Source organism: Lissotriton vulgaris, chromosome 7 (assembly GCF_964263255.1).
Source record: "Lissotriton vulgaris chromosome 7, aLisVul1.2, whole genome shotgun sequence".
Lineage (NCBI taxonomy): Eukaryota > Metazoa > Chordata > Amphibia > Caudata > Salamandridae > Lissotriton > Lissotriton vulgaris.
Genome location: NC_141695.1, coordinates 1,751,173,245 through 1,751,194,888, shown reverse-complemented (window position 1 = coordinate 1,751,194,888; position 21,644 = coordinate 1,751,173,245). Strand labels below are relative to the sequence as shown.

Sequence of the window (21,644 nt, the reverse complement as noted above, 5' to 3'; positions counted from 1 at the left end):
GAAGGGAGTTCCACAGTTCGGCTGCTTTGACCCGGAAGGAACGACCACCAACACGGCACAGCTTGTATCTGGGAGTGATAGTGAGAGCTTTGCTTGTGTAGCCACCCAGGTCTGTGTGATTGTGAAGAGTCTGTCTACAAGCAAACATTAACTTATGCATGAATGCCCAAGTCTGTGCGGTTGATGTGTGACCACCGGGCTTAGACACTGTATTATGATATGTGCTGTTTAAAAAAACACTTACAAGCACGCATTAAGCCTAGTTTCCCGGTGCTATTGGCCAAACGGAAACAGGACATCTACAAGCTCGAACATCTACAATGCTCCCACAGTGGAGGAGCCAGGTCTTCCCGGCAGCAGGAGGGACTTTAATTGATTTGCAATACAAGCACCAGTGATTAGCAGCTTCAACCAAAAAAGCCTTACCCTCTTATTTAACAGATCTAACAGAATAACTGTTGAGAGAGGCGAAGTTAGCAGAGGGAAGAGTTTCAAAAAATGCCTCCGTTAACAGGTACTAAGACCTTTAACATGATCCTCTTTTTACCAACAGCCAGATCCCAGGGTGGGCATAATGTGGTCCTTTTTACAGAAACTGCAGATCACACTGCAGTCTATGGTGTTGAAGGCCAGTGGCATCTAACAAAATTAGCACCCCAATACCATTGCAACCCACCTCAAGTCTTAGGGCATGAAGAAGGCAAGCCACTTATACTCTTTGTTCTGCATCGCAGGAATCCTGTGCTTTTCCCACAAAAGAACCAAAATCTAATTTATTTATTTATTTATAAAGTTTTATATAAAGCGAACAAGATCCCGAAGGATATCAGAGCATGGTGCAAGTCTGCTAATATATATATGAGCAGCAGTCTGAGACAGAATATTCTGGATTTCTAATTTTATTATTTATTGCAATAAATGTACATAAAACGTTATTGAATTATGCAAGTCTGCAGCGTTTTTCACACCACTATGGATTTGACGGATTTGCCACGTAATCCACCATCTGCTACATACCTTGCAGATTTTAACGAAATAAATTGTTTCTAGCCCAAATGGATCGAAAGTTACTAAATTTGCGACAACCCGAATTACCGAGCAGTGACCGGTTCTATGTACAGGTTGGCTGGTCATCTTTTAGGTGGTACTGTAGTTGAATGTTTAACTCATACTAATAACGTGAAACAATTGCCCCTACAGTGTTAGCATGTGAAATAATCACAATAGTATTACAAAATGTGCTGCATTAGACCGCATAATTTGCCTTTTCTTGATGAATAAGTTAATCAACCCTGCCACATAATTTTGCCCTCCTGTGCCGCCTAATTCAAGGGGCCCTGACTAAAGAGCATATTCCTAAAGCAGGCAAGTGTCATTGCTTTGCATACGTTAGAAGGAACTTTTCATCCACATGACAACACCTTAGTCTGAAACTGGTAACAAAAAAGTAAACAGTTAACAATGTCTGAAGCTCATTAATTGTAGGGACTGATGTAATGGCCACTCTGAAGGCTGTTTCCACTAGTGCTGTGTGGGAAAATTAGTTTTTGTTGCAGTACCCCCCCTTTTTGCATGGTATTTGATGCAATTTTGAATGAAGTGCACTTGGTTCCTGCTAACCTGGTTCTCAGTACCAGTGTTCTTTCCCTAAATATGTTCAATTGTTTTTCCCAATTGCCAAAACCTGTAGCACCCTCTAAGTCCTTACTAAGTGTTACCCCTGGTACCTAGTGCCTGGGGTACTAGAGAGGTGTCCCTAAGGGCAGCAGCACAAACTGTGCCACCCTCAGTGACCCCTTACCAAGCACATGCAGGCTGAATGTATTGGTGAAGACAAAAGTGAAAACACAACATGTCACACATCCCCTACCACTGCATGTGAAATTTGTAAGTCATGCCTACAGCAGGCCTGACAGAGGAAGGCAGGGTGCTGAATATTACATGTGAGAGCATACCTGCAAGAGTAGATATGCCTCCGTGCTGGTCAGTCGTATTACTGCCAGTGGAAGTGGTCAGGGAAGCCATTTTGAAACATGTGCTGGACCGTGGTGAAAACGAGTTCCCCAGCTGCATGATGGCTTCACTGAAAATAGGGATGTCTGGTATCACACATCTCGTTTTGGTAAACCCACACTGATGCCAGTGTTGGATTTAACAATACATGCACCCAGAGGGCACCTTAGAGGTGCCCCCTGAAAACCAGCCAGCCTCTGGGGTCCTTGATGACTGGTTTCTGCCACCCTGCAAGCCGAGACACTGTTTTGACATCCTAGGGTGGGAGCCTCTGCTCTCAGGAGGCCCAGAACAAAAGCCGGACCAGGAAGATGTCACACCCCCTCCTAAAGGATGTCCTGATGATTAGCCTTCCGTGGGCAGCAAGCCCCCATGGGCTGCCGCCTTTGAAAGGCGAATCTGGCTCCCCCTCACAGGAAAGGAAGCTGACCCCTCTGTTCAGGACACCCTTGCCACCCGGACAGGTGAGAAAAAGAGCTAGTCGGGAAGGCGAGCCACTTCCAAGCTAGTGCCACCCCGAAGGTGGGCTACAATGGGGTGGACACAATTTTTCAGAAGTAGCCATCTTTGTGATGGCATACTTTGGAATTCTGGAACAGGTTTATACCCACTTCCCACAGTAAGTGGTCATATAGGGGACATAGTGAACCAAAGGGTCAGTAGCCCATTGGCTACTACCCTACACTCCATTAACACCCCTAAATTCAGAATTAAGGGGAGCCCACGGGCACCAGAGAAGCAAATCCTGATGACCCAAGAAGAGAGGACACCGAAGAGCCGCAAAAGCAGAGTGGAGACAAGAAGCAACTGACCAGATACAAACCAAAAACTGGGCCAAAGTCAACTCGTCCTGTAGCTGTTGACTCCAAAAACCTGGGAGGACTGCATGGCTTCAAAAAATGACTAAAGACCTCCCATGAACAGTGGACCTGTTCAAAAGAAACTCCAAAAGAGAAGACTCTGAGGCCAATGGAACTGCCAAAACCCGGCACCTGAACCTACCACTGTACTTGTCGCCTCCGGCCAGAGTTGTAGTGGGCCACCAGTGTCAACATGGTCTCAGCCCTCCAGAGCTTGCGTTCATTGTGGTTTCACCCCTCCTGGACACCCTGGTGTCGCCTGCACGCAGGCCCCCTACCCCCCAAACGCAACTGCTCCAGTAAGGAAAAACAAGACACCTAAGAACACCCCAGCACCTGTTGCCCCTAGGCCTTGGAGAAGAGGACAAAAGATGTCCCCCAGCATCACAAGGCCTGAGCCCACTTTCTGGATCAGCCTGACTGGCCTCCTGGCCAGAGCCTTCAGCCTCTATCCGCAATGACCTATCTCCGTTGAAATACATTGGGCTCCCAATGCTGTTTTGTACCCTGCGCCCGGCCACCCCTGTGCCACTGGTGGTGTACTGCTGGTGCTGCCTTGGACCTTGCCAGCCACTCGCCTTAACTCCTGGAGATTGATCTTATAAGTACCTGTTTGCAGAACTGGTTCTTAGTTCCACAGGATAGCATTGCCGAACTGAGAAATTGCACTAAGTGTCCACTTTTTAAAGTGAAAAGAATGTATATTTAAAAACATACTTACCTGAATGATTTTTCTCTGAACATACATAAAGATACTTTTTATTTTTAGAAATTGGTGTGGATCGCCTTCTTGAGTCGTGCTTCTCATTTATTGACCATTTTGTGTATTTTCAGATGTCTTGAACTCCTCTATGTTAAGCCTAAGGCTGCTCGACCACACTACTCCCTAATAGAGCACTTTGGGATTGCATAGAAAGCCCCTGTCCACTCACATGGAAACCCCTGGACTCTTTACACGATATATCAACTTTTTGATTAATCACATAAAGAGCCGCTTCCTAAATGCTAGAATGAAGCTCTCTGTATCCGCTCCAACTGAGAAACCATACGTTTTCATAAGCTAAAAAGTGGTTATCAAGGAGGAGAATGTTTTTAACAGGAGGATAAGCCCATCTTCAACAGGCCTCCATGAAACCCTTTACAATGGAGTTTGCAACAGATGTTGCCTGAGATAAGCCTTTTCTGTAGACTGTGTCACATGCATCTTTGTAGCAATATTTGCAGCTTTTATTTTGCCAGGTCCTGTGAATATGGGACACCATGTGGCCATTAATACATATGAATTTAAACAAACACAACATACAGATTACTCTAGTGTGTTCGAGTATCTATCTCATTCTATTATTTCATAAACTTTTTGCAGAATATGTTTGACAGTTTTTGATAATCTTATTTTTCTAGTGCAGACAACACAGGGATAATGTTACTTACCCAATAAACATCTGTTCTTGGCATGTACAGCTGTAGATTCACATGCTTTGCATACTCCTGCCATCTTGATATATTTTGTGTGTTCCACCACTGCAGAGAACGATGAGAATGGCCGTTTACCAACACTAGATCGGTTAAAAGACCCTGCGATTGGTTCCACTGGCTTGCTAAGCATTCCTGTAGGGGACTCATGTGAAGCCTAGTGTGGGCCACGATTATGATGTAAGATGCCATCATTCCGAGTAGTTGCATATACACTCGAGCTGGAAGCGAGTGATTGGATTGAAACTGGAGAACTAGAACCGGAATGTTACGAATTCTGGCTGGGTTCGTAAAGGCTGGAGCCTTTTGAGTATCTAAAGTGGCGCCTAGGTAGTTTTGAGTAGCGGATGGTTAGAGATGTGATTCTAGCACATTGGCTGTGAACCCCAGTTGATGCAGTAACTGTAGTGTTATGTGAGTGTGTTGGAGACATTTTGAATATGTACTGGCTTTGATGAAACAGTCGTCCAAGCAGGGAAGACATGAATGTGTTGCAACTTAGGTGTGCAGCAACTACTGCCAGACACTTTGTGAAGACTCTGGGAGCAGTGATGACTCCGAACAGGAGTACCTTGAAATGGTAATGTTGGCCCACTACCACAAATTTAAGAAATGTGCGATGAGCGGGAAGTATTGGAATAGGAAAGTAGTCGTCCTTTAACTCTAGAGTAGACAAAGTCTCCCTGTTGCAGAAGTGGTAGTACTTGTTGAAGTGTTACCATGTGAAAATGGGCTCACTGTATGTAAAGATTTAGTTCTCGGAGATCCAAAATTCGTCTCAGAGAACTGTCCTTTTTGGGTATCATAAAGTAAAAGGAGTATACACCGACCCGTGGTATTGTAGTGGTACAGGCTCTATAGCCCCTTTAAGAAGGAGCAAATTAACCTCTTGTTTGAGGAGGTGTAAGTGATCCGGTGAGAGTTTGTGTGACCGTGGGGGAATGCTTGGAGGATTGTTGGTGAACTCCAGGCAATAACCAGAACGGATCATTTCCAGTACCCATTTGTCTGTATTTATGGACTGCCGGGCGGGTAGGAAATGTGAAAGATGTCCCGACAGGTGTTAAATGGTCATGGGGAAGTGTAGGGAAGTCACGGTTTGGTATTGGAGGGGGAGGCGCGTGCATTTGAGCCTCTTCCTTTGCCATTGTTGCCTCTGTAGCCCCCTCTTAAGTAACCCTTAGAAGCACAGGGTTGATTGTTGCCGTTATATGTGGTGGTGGTAGTATCCGAGTAGGTATTCTTAGATCCTCCGTAGTAGAAGGAGCGCCGAAAGGAACCATGACTTGGTGTTAATTGAAGGGCTCTCATGGAAATGGCCACTTCTGTGTCCCAATTCATTTTTTCTAGTGACACATCTACTGCAGGGCCAAAGAGGTGTCCCTTATCGAATGGTGTGTTTAAAATAGAAGTCTGAACTTCTGGTTTGAATCCTGAAATACGAAGCCAGGCATGCCTTCTTAAAAGGACGCTGGAGCTGACAGCAGTGTCTGCAGCATCTAGGGCGCACCTGATGGGATCTTTAGAAATGAGCTGTCCCTCCCGCACTATGTCTTGCACTATGGAATTGTGCTCCTCAGGTAGAAATTGAAGCAAGTGCTCCATCTCATCCCAATGCGCCCTGTCGTATCTAGCTAGCAGAGCTTTTGTATTGGAGATGCGCCAAACCTTTGCAGCCTGTGAGGCTTCCCTTTTCCCCGAAGCGTCTAGCAGCTTTGACGCTTTTCTGGGGGTGGAGTATATACTGTTGTTTGCGAATTGGCCCTTTTGCGTGCTTTGGACACCACCAAGGAATCCAATGGTAACTGCCGCTTTATGTATGCTGGATCGGATGATGTTGGCTTATATTTCTTATCTACCCTAGGGGTGAGGATACATACCCTGAATGGGTCATTAAAAATATCACCCACGTGCCTGATCATACCCTTAAGCATGGGGAGTGTGTGCGAGGACTTTTGTGTGGTGCTAGCAGTCTCGAAAAGGAAATCCTCTTCTAGGGATTCCTAATGCAGCTGAACCCCATGGAAGTTAGCAGCGCTACCCAGCAGTTCTATGTAACCTACACTGTCGTCCAGTGGAGAAGGCTTGGTGGGGTACAGGTCAGGATGATTCCCTGTGGGCGAATTGGTGTCATATTCTGTCCAGGGTGCTGGAGGTATTGGGTGATTGTCTTCAGGCCCAACCCCATTATCCTGATCTTCAGGTGTATGTGGTGGTGAGTGCTGCTCTGGTGAAATTAGTAAGGGTTGAAACTGAGGAGGAGGAGTTGATGGAAGGGGAGGTGGAGAAGGATTTGTACCAACATTTTTCCTTTTTAGAGGAATTTGGTAGACCTCCTCTGTCTCAAGTTTGCGTTTGTCACTTTTGTGGTGATATGTCCAGTATTTGGGTGAATATATAGCTCCCGCTATATCGGATCCGGTTTGGAGGGCAGAGCATAGGAATTGTGTTCCTTAGATGGAATGGGCACATCCGTTTGTTTTGGTGCCGAAAGTTTCGGTGCCAGTGTTTTGGATGCTGGTGTATTGGATGCAGAGGATTCCGGATTTGAAGCTATTTTCGGCGTCGAAGGGGGAGGGGCGACGCCAGTCTTTGACTTCGATCCCTAGGAGTTTGGCTCGGTGCCTGTTTTTGAACGGCTCCGTTCGGAGCCAGCAAGCTTTTGGATGCGTTTCGGAGCCGAGCCGGAGGGCAGGGTATCGGAAACATGTTCTAGGTGTCGACCATGGACTGGAGGCGGGGGTTGGGCCGAAGCCTTATTCTTGGGCTGAGGTCGACTTTAGGGCAAGGAAGGATCTGTACTTGCAGTACGCTGCCCTTGCTGGATGTCTTCGTCCCCCTGGGAGCCGGAGATGGAGATCGGGTCTTGTTCCTCCTCAGCTCCCATGGCACCTCCGGCCTCGTTCCGAATTTTCTCCGAAGAGGTCCGGAATGGAACTTGTGTGTTGGCTGCTCTGCATGTCGCGACGTCAAGCCCGACGGTTGCGAAGCGTCTTTTTCGATCGGAAAGCCTTACACATGTCACAGTCCTGTTCTCTGTGCTCCGAAGACAAGCACAGGTTGCACACTTCGTGTGAGCCGTGCGTCGCCTTCCAAGAGCTACCAGATCGAAAGAGGTTTTTTTCTTTTGTAAATACGATACACAACGAATGGGATCATGCGATCGAAAACAGTACAGTGAAGGGTGAGCGGCTTGCGCACCGAGGGAAACTAAAGAAACTGTGTCGAACCGGAGAGCAGCAATTCACGTCCAAACATGATGGCTGAAAAAAGCAATCTAACAATGGAGTCGATGCCCATGCACACTATCACCAAAAGGAGGAGTCATCTTCCTCGTGACTGGAAAGACTTAGTCGAAGAAAAACAACTTGTAAACATCCGGACCCAACACTAGATGGCAGGAGTATGCAAAGCATGTGATCTATAGCTTACATGCCTCGAACATACATTAAACAATTTCCCACTTGACACAATACACATAAATCAGACATTTGAAAGAAAATAATTTTTCGATCCAGAACTTTATGTCAGAGAGTTGCATAAAATTAAAATAGACTCTGAACACTCAAGGTATTACCCCTATAAACACATGAGATTAAAGGTGTATTTTTACGATTCCTTCTCTACCAAGAAAATTGCCCTCATTTGTTCCCTTTCCATGGATTTCAAAGTTCATAACCAGAAGATCGTAGTTATTTTGTAGAGAAGGTTCTCCTTTTTCCCAACAGAATGCCAACGTATTTCGACCTCATTAACTGGTGGGGTGTATAACAACTTTTTACAAGGTCATCATCAGGCCTATTATTCAGTCCCAAATTAACAAGAGTTCTCCTAACATCGCCTGTGTTGCTGTCTTTAAAGCCACCTCTGCGGTAGTTATAATTTTGTTTACGGCTTTATTCGATGTCGGAGGGCTCTCGAACCATGATTGCAGGAGAGGCTTGGATTTTTGCATTCAGAGAAGGAGTCTTTTTCTCTCCGTGGTAGTAGTCGGCACTGAGGACCATCGCAGTGCATTGAGTGCAAAAATCCAAGCCCAGAATGTAATCATGGGTCGGGAGTCCTCAGACATCGAATAAAGCAGTCGACTGCAGGTGACGACGGGGAGTCCTGGAGAGGTCAACCCATGGTGTACTCGGACTCTGGCGCACTGGGGGACCTCGATGGGACTGGTGGGCGACTCGGACTCTGGCCGTAGGTGTTGGGTGCAGTGGTGGTTCCAGGCGTCGAGTTTCTTTGTCCTCAGCAGGCTTGGATTCTTTCTTAAGTATTTCTTTTGAACAGATCTGCTGTTCACAGGAGATCCTGTCTTTGTTGAAGGCAGCCAGTCCTTCCAGGTGTTCTGGAGGTCATTGCCTGCAGGACAAGGCGACTTTTGGCGCAGGATCTCTGGAAACTGCAGACGGGCAGGTAGGGCTGGGGCCAAGTCGGGTTCTTCTTTGCAGTCTCCTCTGCTGGGCATCTTCTTTCGTCCTTCTTAGGTTGCTGGAATCTGTCTTCTTGGTTCAGGGATGCCCCCTAAATACTGTATTCAGGGGGCGTTTAAGGGGTCTGGAGGTCAGTAGCCAATGGGCTACTAACCTTAGGGTGAATACAACTTTGATATGCTCCCCCCACATGGGTTAGTGGGCACAATCCCTAATTCTTATTGAGGAGTGCCTGACATCTGCAAGATGGCGGGCGCTGAAGAGTGGGCTTCATCTCGCCTTGCCCACCATAGGGGTGGAGTTAGCAGAGGTGGAAACACCTTCTGGGCTGGTTAGTTTTCCCGCCTGTCGTCCCGCTAAAAAGGAGGGGATACAGGAAGGGGGGGCCCTTCTCCTGATAGCAGGAGAGACTGGGGGTCGCATTACAAAGGCGGCAAGGCATTTGAAGCTCCCCTGCCACACATGGCTCTTCCTGACCTAGAGGAGGTGTGAACACCTCCGCCCAGGAAAGGCTTTGTTTCTGGGCTCAGGGAGCAAAGGCTCCCACCCCAGGGATCCAGAAACATGTCTCGTGGTGGCAGGTTGGTGTGTACCAGTCAGGGAACCCGCAAGAGGCTGGTCGATTTTCAGGGGTCATCTCTAAGATGCCCACTGGCTTCAGTGTGGGTTTAATGTGCTTAGAAGTTTGATAACAAACTTCACAGTTTTCAGTAAAGCCATTATGGTGCTGTAGAGTTCGAAATGACAAACTCCCAGCACCATATACTCTTAATGGCATTACTGCACTTACAATGTTTAAGAACTGATCTAGATACTGTAGAGGTACAGGGTTCATGCATCTGTACCATTACCGCTGGCATAGTGCACCCAGCAAGAGGGGTGGCTTACCTATACCAGGGCAGTGGGTTGTAGGCATAGCACACAGGGATGTGTACCATGCCGACTCTTCACTTTGTTCTCCACCAAAACACGCAGCCTGCAATGGCAGTGTGTGTGTGTGTGTAAAGGTACAGGGCCTCTAAGGGTGGCACTATAAGTGCATCAGCCCTTAGAGGCCTTCCCTGGCTACAGTGCCCTTGGTACCTATGGTACCTTTTACAAGGGACTGACATGTGGCCAGAGAGGTGCCAAATGGGGGTTCAGGGTACAGTTTGGGGAAAGAACACAGGTCACAATCGAACACTTTCTTGTAATGTGCAAAATGCAGTGCCATAGCGAGCTGCCCAATAGCAAATAGTTTATCAGCTGTCGGCTTTATAGTACATTTAGCAGGCAACCGGAAGCCCCCAAACCGGCATCCATCCCTTCCAGCCTCCCAGGGAAACGCCTGATGCCCGGTATGGCCTTGCCTGGTGATCAGAGAGTGCAGGCTAGAGTTGGAGGCAGTGGAAAAATTGACATTTGTTAAGGGCGAACTCTGGCGGTCCTGGTAGGATTTAAAATAGCCACCCTCTCAGATGTCGCTCAAGATTGATTTGCTAATATTGTCCCATCCTTGAATGCTCCAAGGCGCACTGCCAATGCCAGCTACCTGGACAACCACCCAGCATCCCTTGCCTAACCAATCCCGTCCACAGCAGGGTGACTCGCCAGGTCGAAAGACCGCTCTGTTGATCTTTGGGAGTGACCTGGGAACAGTGCGTATTGCATCCCATGAGGTTGTTAAAGCCCAGTAGTAATACCTCCATCTGACATGAGGGACCGCCCACCTCACACACCCAGCCATTCACCACTATGGTGTGCACTGCCCAGTAGTAGAAACTGATGTCGGCCGTGGCCAGACCCCTGTCAAAGGTTGATAGGACACATTTATCAAAGGCATACCTAGGGGTTAGTCGTCCCAGAGAAATGTCCACGCTTGGGAGGTTATGGTAGTGAATCTGTGCCTGTCGATGGAAACAGGGGAATTCTGAAGGACGTTAAGAGAAGAGAAGACCGAATTTGCAAAATAAATGCCATCTCAACAGAACCCTTCCACAGCACTACCAACATGCATCTGAGAACTGGTCAGATGAAGTTAGCTCGAACACATCTCAGCACACAATCTGCGTATGCCGGACAAAGGACCGCGGATGACCCAGCTCAACGACTCCGTGCACATAACACCCTACAAACATCTTTAGTAGGCTCAAACTCACTTTACTTAAACATTAACCAACATGAATCTGCATTAACCAAACAACACTATTAACACAACCAACAGACGGAAATCCCATCACTGCACGAAAAGGGGACTTAGCTTAAGGATGCACTTAGATGCCACCGGAGTGGCAGAAGGCGACACACACATGCTGAGAAGAGGAGGGGCTCCCGCGAGCTTGCCTGCACAATTCATCAAACCAATCAGCAGCCCAGGGTAACTACCCGATTTACCAGACCGGCAAAATTAGCCTTCTCGCTCTTGAGATAGAAAAATAAAAGAAAGGCCAATGACCAAAGTGCTGCTAGGCCACAGATTGAGCAACATTAAGCGTGGCAAGGTTGGGGCTGCATTTTAGACACCGGCCTAAAATAAGGTTAATTCTATCAGACTTCTTTTCGATCACATTACCGTACTAATGATCCCAGGCTGTCTTCCAAAAGCCCAGCAGAGGGAGTCTCAGCCTCCAAGCGCACATACACACAGGTGAGCATTAATCGTGAAAAATTGCAATTTTTTAATGGAAAAATTTGGCAATTACTTTTTTGGCACTTAGTAGATACAAACTGAATGCCCCATTCTTCCGACCACACGTGTCTGTGGAAAGGTCAGATCTGAGGCTTGCATCATGAGTTCGTATGTGGATACTGCAGGCAGCTTATAAAACAAGATGTGAGCGAAACCGAAACCTTCTGTGGGGCGGGACTTCAGTCTTCAGAAGCCCGCGCACGCGACCACGGAGAGAAGCAGTGCTGGTGACGCGGGGCTCCCATGCCCGACGGAGAGCCCCACGGAGGCTGCAGAAGTCCAGAATGGCGGTAAGTGGGGCTTAGTTGTAGGGGGGAGGGGGGTGTGCTTATGTGTGTGTGTGTGTGTGTGTGTGTGTGCGTGTGCGTGTGTATGTGTGCGGGGGGGCCGGCGGCTCTGTATGTGTGTGCGGGGGGCGGCGGCTCTGTATGTGTGTGTGCGTGTATGTAGGTGCGCTCGTGTGTGTGTCTCTGTGTGTGCGCGCATGCGTAAGCAGTGGGAGGTGTGGCTGTGTCTCTGCTTTCCAGGAGACAGTAGCTGGCCACAGCGAGCGCAGTTGCATGCGCGTGGCCCGCTCCGATCGCCTTCTCAGAGAGAAAATGCGCGCAGCCAGTTGTTGTCTCCTGGAAAGCTGCGTCGCTCACAATAGGTCTCTGGCGAGACAGCGCTTCGCGCTGTAAATCGCCACAAGACCTAAAAAAACAGGATGATGCCACCACTTCTTAATGTCAACAACCCAGGAGATGAACAGTAGGTCCTTGTCACGATAAAGGGCATCCTTGCTTTCCCTTTCAGGCCACAGTATGGGTTCTGGCCTCCGACTCGGCATTGTCAGGCACAAGCCTCAGTGCTCAAGCTAGATTAGCATGTTAGCTGGGCGAAGGAAAAGTCAGGATACCGCTTTCACATGCAGTCTGGTCACTCAGGGGGTACATGCCCATGTACTTTTCATGGGACATTCTCATCCCAACAGCAAGTGAACATAATAATGTAGCACTGCTGCTTCTTGGAGGTCATTGGGTCAAAGGTCTGCTATGGTGACTAGTTGGAAAACATTTCTGCTTAAAAGCACATGCCACTTCCATTAAGATGTAAGATTGTGGCAAGTACTGATGTCCATACTGCACCGTTGCAGAGGCCATACTGCCAAGTTCAATGATGCAAGATGGTGACAAACACTGGGCTCTGGAGACTGAACACTAAATTTGGTTTGCAGGAAAGTCTCTCGAGTTGTCCTTTTGACATCTGTAAGAGGGTTGTGAACTGCCAATGTCCTAGCCATACTTAAACAATGAAGATCACCCTGGCCTTTGAGTACTTACATTTGATCAACATCAATGGTTTTGGTAGGGAAGGCAGAAAAGTGTACTAACATTTTCTTGACTGTTCATTAAAAGCGCACTCCCCTTCTATCCAGAATCCGAATGTCAAGCTTGGGCTTTTTACATTCAGAGCCATGGCAAATAAGCCTACTTGTAAAAACCACATTTGTAAAAGAGGTCTTGAGGTATATAGCTACAGTCAACGCACTCATGACTTGTTTAACAGTTTGTTTTGAGTATACTCCTGAGTGTTCGAGCTGTAGTTAGTGTACTGCTTTATTGATTTCTGCATAAAATTAATGTCTAGATTTGTTGGGCTTACAGAGCCAGTGTTATAGACCCGGTGTTCCTTGATTTTCGCAAATAATGCGTGATAGTGGTAAAATTATCTGAAGCAGAAACCTGTTGATCAATAGAGAACGTAGGAAAGCCTTGAGGACTAGAGGAACTGCCTAAGCTCTTAGAGATGCAACACTAAGCATCCTTCTCAAACAAAAGAGCTTGCGCTATAAGGGCACCAATATGGCCCTCAACCGTCATCTAGTTGGAACCACTAATTTTGTAACCACTGCTATAGAAGATTCATACGTAGCCAGGATGTGGGACGGTGAAGATGCAGGACATCATCAATCCCAGATAAGAGATTTTTTGTTGCTGCAGGAATTCGAATGATCTGAACGTATTTCTAGGATGGCTGAGATTAGTTGAGCCATTCCACTGATCATCTTTTTTATAACCGCTTTCAAATACAGGGCACCATATAAATGTCAATTTAGCGTCACATGATTCACTAGGCATGCATGTTTAATTTACCACACACAGAGTGTAAAGCTTCATGCTTATCCGTTGACATTGGTTCTTCCAATGAGCTCCTTACATGATTCTCACTCTCCAAAGTGAACTGGCAGCAAACCAAGAGAGATAACCCTCTTCAGAACTCAGTACCTCATCGGATAAGGATATAAAGCTACTACTAGACCCTAATGTTGCTGACACTTTACCCAGGCAACCTCGTCCATTGGTGGAGGAGTAGTAGGCCCACCTCGCAGGTCACACACATACCCCTAAACAGTGGTACTTACGCATCATCGTGGTCACTTTCTGTCTCGCTGTCCACTCGTGTCTCTCCCACTGGCCCATGGACGTCATCATCATGATGTGAGGATTTACTGGGGCCCACCGCAGAATGCAGCTCAGACACTGGACTCTCAGGGTGAACAGAGCCAAGCCTTGCTGGCTCACTCCCTGATAGACAAGGAGATTCACAAGCAACAGCAGCCGACTCAGAGGGCTCTACAAGGTCAAAAGGAAAAGAAATAACAAGAAAATGCCGGACATCCTATGACACATTCATGGTCTTTGCTTCTTTTCCCACATCCAGAGTCATGCATCACATATTCACTCTTCAGTGTGCCCACAACATCTTATGATGGGGCCAGCATCACACGTTACCCTGTCACTCTTCAGTGTTTCCGAGTCACCTCATGATACAGCCAGTGTAATGCGTAATCTTGTCACACTTCAGTGTTTCTATGTCAGACTTCAATATTTCAACAGACATTTACCCTGGAACACCATCAGTATCGTCACTGACAACCCTGAAGAGCAGCAGTCCGGAGGACTAAGCTTCAATGCTCCCAGTCCCCAATGCATCACCTCTCGTTCCTTTGCCATGCATAAACGAGGCACTAATTCCCACCCAATCTCACCTCTCTTATCTTTCGCAAGTGTGTGAGAAGCTCCCATTGCATTAATTCTGAAGTAGTTTCAATGTACATTGAAGTCAAAGAGGCGGACAAGGCCCGCACACTCACAATCCCATCCTCCAATCTAGCCCCTTTACCTTTGGCGTGCGTAGATGAGGTTGGTCGGCTCACAGGCTGGTGGCCCTCATTGGGCTGGACAGATGAATCGGGTTGGCTAGGGGCCAGGAACGGGACTAGCGAGTGCCAAGGATAGATGGCGACAGATCGTGGCTCCACATTGGTCCAAACTAAAAGTGGAAGCAGAGGTTATCAGCATTAACCCAAACCTCAGAATACTTCAGTCAGCAAATCCATCCACTGCTGTGCAATCTCTACTATCTCACAAACACACAACTCCCCACCTTGCAATACTTTGTCCAGAACAGATCTTAACACCATCTCCTGCAGACCCAATTCACCATCTCCTGCAATGTTCATATGGCGCTTTCCTAAATGAGTTTCATGATTATAAATGTCTATGATGTTGTAGTATGGTGTGAAGTGATTTTAAAATTGTGTTTTTATTATTGTTTGTATTGCTGTAGCCCTGAAAAAGTCTAGGTCAAGAGACGAAACGCGTTGGCTACATGGCATTTTTATAAAAAGAAAAGAATAGACAAATAAAGGAAATTATGAAGAAAACTGTAAACGGAGTCGGTGCCATATATGATAATATTTACTGGCTGCATATTTTATATAATTAATCAAATACATATTGAGTGCTGATAATTTTTTCTGATTGTTTTGTGGAAATTTATTCCAGTATGGGAAGTTAGAAGGTTTGGTTTCCTGGATCGTTGCACCACAGAATCATATTTACTTTTACCAATAATGATATGTGAGATTCAGCTGTCTCCGCCTCATTTTGTAAATCCTCTCCTGCAGACCAGTACACCAGCATCCGTTTCCTAAAAGCAACTTATCACCAGGCCCACATTTCGTTGCTTCCCAATACCCAACACACAAACATTAAAACATCCTGAGATTACTAGAGTCTCTGATTTTCTGTGCGTTACAGGTCTCCAATCCATCATAAAAGCGCCGTCCACCTCACAGACAGGTGCAGATAGATATCAGGTCAAGAGAGAGACTGGCTCACAGAGATAGAAGGATGGATAAATAGCCAGAATCAAATAGGGTTCCGCTTGGCTGGAGCCTGTATGACAGGATGGGCAAATGATTTATACGAATGACTGAAACGGACAAATAAACAAGTTACTTACCTTCGGTAACAATATATCTGTAAGAAACATAGGTTAGTTATAGATTCCTTACTTTAGAATTACCGCAGGCATCAGACTAGATCCGGAAAGTTTTTTCCTCAGCAGTACCCCGTGCTCCGGAAGGTGGCATTGGTCGACTCCGCGTCGGTCGTTGTGGTCGCCGGCATGACCTCGCTGTAGCTACTTAGAAGCCGCCCTCGCGCGTTGGTGTCAGTTCTGTACACGACTTTCCACACCAGAGCGCAGAACTGTGCAAGACACTGACCACTGGTGCACAAAACTAGGGCCCTGCAAGGAAATCCTTAACCTTAGAAGTTAATTCTCAGAACGGGGAGGATGGGTGGTTCGGTAAAGAATCTATAACTAACCTATGTTTCTTACAGCTATATTGTTGCCAAAGGTAAGTAACTTGTTCATCTGAAAGAAACAGTTAGTTAAAGATTCTGTACCTTAGAATAGATACCCCAGCAATACCAACCCCGGAGGTGGTTCTGCGAACAAAGATCACACCAGAAAGTCCTGGAGAACAGAACGGACAAAGAAGCCGTCTCTTCGGACTTGGCTGTCCAGGAAGTAGTGTTGGATGAACGTGTGAAGCGATGCCCACGTAGCTGCCTGACAGATGTCATTTAGGGGGACTCCTCGTCCCAAAGCACTAGTAGCTGCCGTCGCCATGGTGGAATGGGCGCGCAGCCCCACTGGAGGCTTCTTCTTTGCCAAAGAATAGCAGGCTTTGATGCACAGAACGACCCACCTGTAGATGGTGCGTATGTGCACGGCCCGACCTTTCTTAGCATCCACGTAACCAACAATGAGCTGGTCGTCCACTCAGTATTGTTTGATGCGATCCAAGTAGAAGGAAAGCACACATTTTGGATCCAGATGGTGGAGCCTCTCTTCCTCTTTCGAAGGAGGCGGAAAGAAGATGGGCAAAGTGATGGTTTGGCCAATGAGGAAAGAAGTAACTACCTTGGGAAGAAAGGAAGGTCTAGTTCTACGGATGACCTTGTTCGGATGGACAGCCAGAAAGGGAGGCTTGGAAGAAAGAGCTTGTAGCTCACTCACTCTGTATGTAGAGGTGAGGGCCACCAGAAAGGCAGTTTTCAAAGTGAGAAGTCTGAGAGGACAGTTATGTAGCGGCTCAAAGTGAACGCACATAAGATATGTAAGAACCAAGTTCAAGTCCCAAAGGGCATTACAAAAGGAACAGGAGGAAAAAGATGAGTAATGCCCTTAAGGAATCATTTACAACAGGGGACTTGAAAAGAGAAGGCTGATCAGGAAGCCAAAGGAAGGCTGAAACGGCCGAGAGGTAGACCTTTAGAGTACCCAGAGCAGAGCCCTGCTGGGCCAAAGAAAGGAGGCACAAGAGAACTTCAGAAAGAGGAGCAGAAAGGGGATCCACAGCCTTCGCTGTGCACCATGCCACAAATTTGTTCCACCTGCAAGCGTACACCGTCTTAGTGGAGGGACGCCTGGCTGTCAAGATAACATCGCAGACTTTGGGAGGCAGGTCAAACAACATCAACTGCTGCCGCTCAATCTCCACGCAAGGAGGTGGAGGCTGGACAGATTCGGGTGGAGGACCGTCCCCTGCTGCTGCGAAAGAAGATCCTCCTGAAGAGGCAGTGGGATCGGAGGATCGATGGCCATGTTGAGCAGCTCCGAATACCAGACTCTTCGTACCCAATCCGGAGCCACAAGAATGACTTGGGCCCGGTCGCGCTTGATCTTCTTCAGCACTCTGGGCGAAAGTGTTATAAGTGGAAAGGCGAATAGAAGACCATAACTCCACTCGCGATAAAAAGCGTTGCAGAGCCAGTGCCGCCATGGAAATTCCAACTCTCAGAACAGCTGACATTGCCCATTCTCTTCGGAGGCGAAAAGATCTACCAAGGCTCTCCCCACTGCAGAAAGAGACCGTGCACCACATCCGATTGAAGACGTCATTCGTGATCCATCATGCACCTGCAGCTGAGTTCGTCCGCCCTGGCGTTCTGTAAACCTGCCAGGTGTTGAACTACCAGGGACAATCCCTGATGTTCCAGCCATGTCTAGAGGTGGAGGGCCTCTTGACACAGGTTCCACGACCCCGCCCTCCTTGTTTGTTGCAGTACCACATGGTGGTGGTATTGTCTGTGAACACCTGCACTACTCTTCCCCGGACAGAGGGAAGGAATGCTTCGAGTGCAAGACGAATCGCCCGAAGCTCCAGAAGGTTGATGTGGAGCCGGGAGCCCGCCAGAGGCCACTGATCTCTGCCTCCCCCATGTGGCCGCCCCATCCCAGAAGTGATGCATCGGTCACCACAGTAAACTCGGGTTGGGGAAGGGAGAGGGGTCTGCCCTCGACCCAATCCTGGTTCAGTAGCCACCACCGCAATTGGTGTACAGTGCCCTCTGAGATCTGGACGCAATCGGACAGGTTCCCCTTATGTTGTGCCCATTGGAACTTCGATCCCACTGCAGAGCCCTCATATGCCATCTGGCATGGTCCACCTGCAGGAGGCCATCAGGCCCAGTAGCCGGAGGGTCATCCTGACCGAAACCCGGGATAGAGGCTGAAAGGTCGGAATCATAGCCCGAATATCCCAGGCTCGCTGTTCGGGAGGATAGACACGAAACGGAGTTGTGTCCAGAACCACTCTGGTGAAAAGGAGCTTCTGAGAGGGAGTCAGGTGTGACTTCGGCATGTTGATGGAGAACCCCAACAAATGCAGGAGGTGGGAGATGACAGCCTGGGGCGAGCTCGCCTTCAACAGCCAGTCATCGAGATAGGGGAAGACTGGAACCCCTGATCTGTGCAGATGAGCTGCGAGCACCGCCATCACTTTAGTGAACCACCGAGGGGCGCTGGTGAGGCCAAAGGGGAGCACGGTAAACTGAAAGTCCTCGTGGCCTACCGTGAACCGCAGTTAACACCGGTGGTCTGGCAGGACAGCGATGTGAAAATAAGCGTCCTGCAAGTCCAACGCTACCATTCAGTCTCCAGGGTTGAGTGCAGACAGGACCTGAGCGAGCTTCAACATCTTGAACTTCTCCTTCCTGAGGAAGCGGTTGACGTTCCTGAGATCCAAGATAGGACGCAGGCCTTTGTCCTTCTTGGGCACCAGAAAGTAGTGGGAATAGCAACCACAACCTACTTCTGGGACAGGAACACGCTCAATGGTCCCCTTGGTCAAGAGTGCCTGTTGGAGAAGGGCCAGATGATCCACCGACATGCGATGGTACTGAAGTGGCATGAATGGAGGGGTAGTCTCGAAGGGGAGGGAGTAGCTTCTTCGCACTATCTACAAAACCCACCTGTACGAAGTGACGGTGCGCCACTGGGGGAGCTGATGGCGAATCCTGACGCTCACATTGCGCTTGGTGGCCCTGAAAGGTAGGACTAGGAGGGTTTGGAGTCAGCTACAGAGGGGGCTGTGGTGAACTGGCCCGCCTGCTTGCCGCCAGAACACTGGCGGTGGTTCCCATGTCCCCGGCTGGGCTGGGGCTGAACAGCTTGGGGGCACCCATTCCGTAGCCTCGAAAGAGGAGAAAGGCAGACTGCGCAGGGCGGGTGGTGGAGAGGCCCAAGGACCTGGCCGTAGCTTGGGAGTCCTTAAAGCGCTCTAGCGCGCTGTCTGCCTTGTCGCCAAAAAGGCGACAGCTATCAAAGGGCATGTCCATAAGAGTTGATTGGACATCCCCTGAAAAACCAGTCGACCTAAACCAGGCGTAGCGTCGAAGGGCTACTGACGTGGAAATCGTCATGCCTAGTGAGTCGACGGTATCCAGCCCACAGTGGATGGTAAACTTTGCTGCGTCTCTCCCCTCGGTGACTGCACGAGAGAGTATGGCCCGGGCCTCTTCCGGGCACTGGGGTATCGCCTGCGCTACCGGATCCCACACAGAGCGAGTGTAACGGCCAAACAGACATGCAGTGTTTACCGACCACAGTCCGAAGCTGGAGGAAGAAAACATTTTCTTCCTAAGGTGGTCCAGCTTTTAGGATTCCTTATCAGGTGGTGCGTTAGGGAAAGCGCCTTTGGACGAGGAGGCTTGGACCACCAAGCTCTCAGGGGTGGAGTGGGGTGTTGGCAGAAGAAAGCAGGGTCGCCCGGGGCCAGGCGGTGGCGTCAGGCAATCATCCTGTCCACAGAAGACCCTGTGTTGGGCTTGGACCAGGTGCCCAAAAGGACGTCCATGAGGGCTTCATTAAATGGAAGCAGGGGCTCTGAAGAGCTCGCTGCCGGTTGAAGCACCTCGGTCAGGAGGTTAATCCTGACAGCCACCGTAGGTAGCTCGAGGTGGAGAGCCTCGGCCGCCCTACACAACACCACTGCATAAGACGCTCCCTCCTTCGTAGCCATGGTAGGAGGAGACATGACAAGTTCTGGGGAGGTATCCAGACCACAGGCTTCCCCCAGTTCCTCTCGCCAGTTGGGTTCATAACCTAGGTGGTCAGTTAAAGATTCTTCAGACCCATCCCAGTCCCCCTCACCCTCCTCTGGCTGCCAATCTGGTCTCAAAGAGCCAGGGTAGAACAGGGGCACAAAAGTAGCCGTCTGCGCCGGATCCGGCGTTGCTCGACGCCGGTCCGGCTCCGTGTCTACCTCGAGGTGGAGGCCGGGGTTTATGTCGGCTGCGGACATGGTGTTGGTGGATTCGGTGGAGGTGTTACGAAGTCAACCGGCGTGTGATGGTTGGGACAGGGTGGGGAGCGGAGAAGCATAATCGAGAAATACCACCACTCAAGTATGATTTGAAAAGGGGATGCGCTTTTATTCAGTAGCTCAACAGTCCAGCGCTTAAAACATAGCAAACAGGAAAGCGTCTTTGTCCCGAGATAGCAGAGCTGATGGTATGGTAGCTGGCGACTGTTTTCCTTTGAGGGTCCTGGCCTTTTAGGTCCTTTGACGTCAGGGGTCCGTAAAGGCACTCGACAGAAAAGAAAACAAAAAAAACCTTGGTTACTGATTACACCGGAGTTCCGGAACTGAGAGAAGGGGGGCGGGGTGAGGGGATCACCAGGGACTGCCACCACAACATGTCGATATACATACTAAGGCGCTTTTAGGTGTGTTCGAAGGGGAAGGGTTGCGACTTCTGGCAGTCAACAAGCAGACCCGTTTCGTGACCTCCCTCAACCACCCCTACCCATTCCCGCCCCGTGTAAATACAAGTCCCCTTAAGCGGGCCCGTACCTTATGGAGCCACACTTCTCCTGAAGCGTGGCGGGGCGGCTCGTGGTCTCGTTGGCATCCTGGCTTCCTCTGTTCCTGGGGCTGCGTGACTCCCAAATCCTCTGTCTCCTCCGTGCAGAAAGCCTCCGTAGCCACACTGGACGACTCCTTCTCCACACCTGCTCCAGCAGTCGAAGGCGCGCAATTCTCTTCCGGGTATCGTGATTTCAGCTCCTCCTTTGCTCCTGATAGGAGGACGGCTGATGACATCACCGGCGGAGTTCCCACCTCCGGGAAGGTCTAAGCAGCGTTAAAGGGACCGTGGCCATCCTGCACTCAGGGCGGAAAGGAACAAGCGTTAAAGTCCTCACCAGGCCCCTGGCTGACAGGCATCCCCTGACAAGCGCCTACCTCGATCCAGGCCTGCATCCAAAGGGACCCTGCTGTGCCGATGCCAGAGTCGCCGAAGGCCCAGGGCTCCCAGCCGAGTCTGCGGGGCCTGAAGGCAGGCCGGCGGAGTCAGGCTGCCCAAAGATGGCATGCATCGCTTCATAGAAAGCTCAAAGCTGGGCTGGGGTTGCTCTGGGTCCCAGGTAGGGAGGGAAGCTCAGAGCCGACCCTAAAGGCTCCGCACGCGGAGCCGCATCACCTGCATCCCTTGTCGCGTCCGCCAACAAACGGGCAGAAGTCCAAGAGAGACTGTGCTTCTTCGACTTCTTCTTGGGCTTCGACTTACCTGACCCCGAGTG

The 21,644-nt window shown here is 49.1% G+C and overlaps 1 protein-coding gene across 2 annotated transcripts in view; it reads right to left on the bottom strand.

The window, feature by feature from the left end:
* CIC (capicua transcriptional repressor) overlaps positions 1-21,644 on the bottom strand; it is a 445,344-nt gene that overhangs the window by 264,561 nt on the left and 159,139 nt on the right. For both annotated transcript variants that reach the window (XM_086933054.1, XM_086933055.1), the window contains exons 3-4: positions 14,607-14,756; positions 13,846-14,056 (exon numbers count right to left, since the gene is read on the bottom strand). In XM_086933054.1, coding sequence (XP_086789180.1) covers positions 13,846-14,056; positions 14,607-14,756 — 361 coding nt within the window. The remainder of the gene's footprint in view (positions 1-13,845; positions 14,057-14,606; positions 14,757-21,644) is intronic.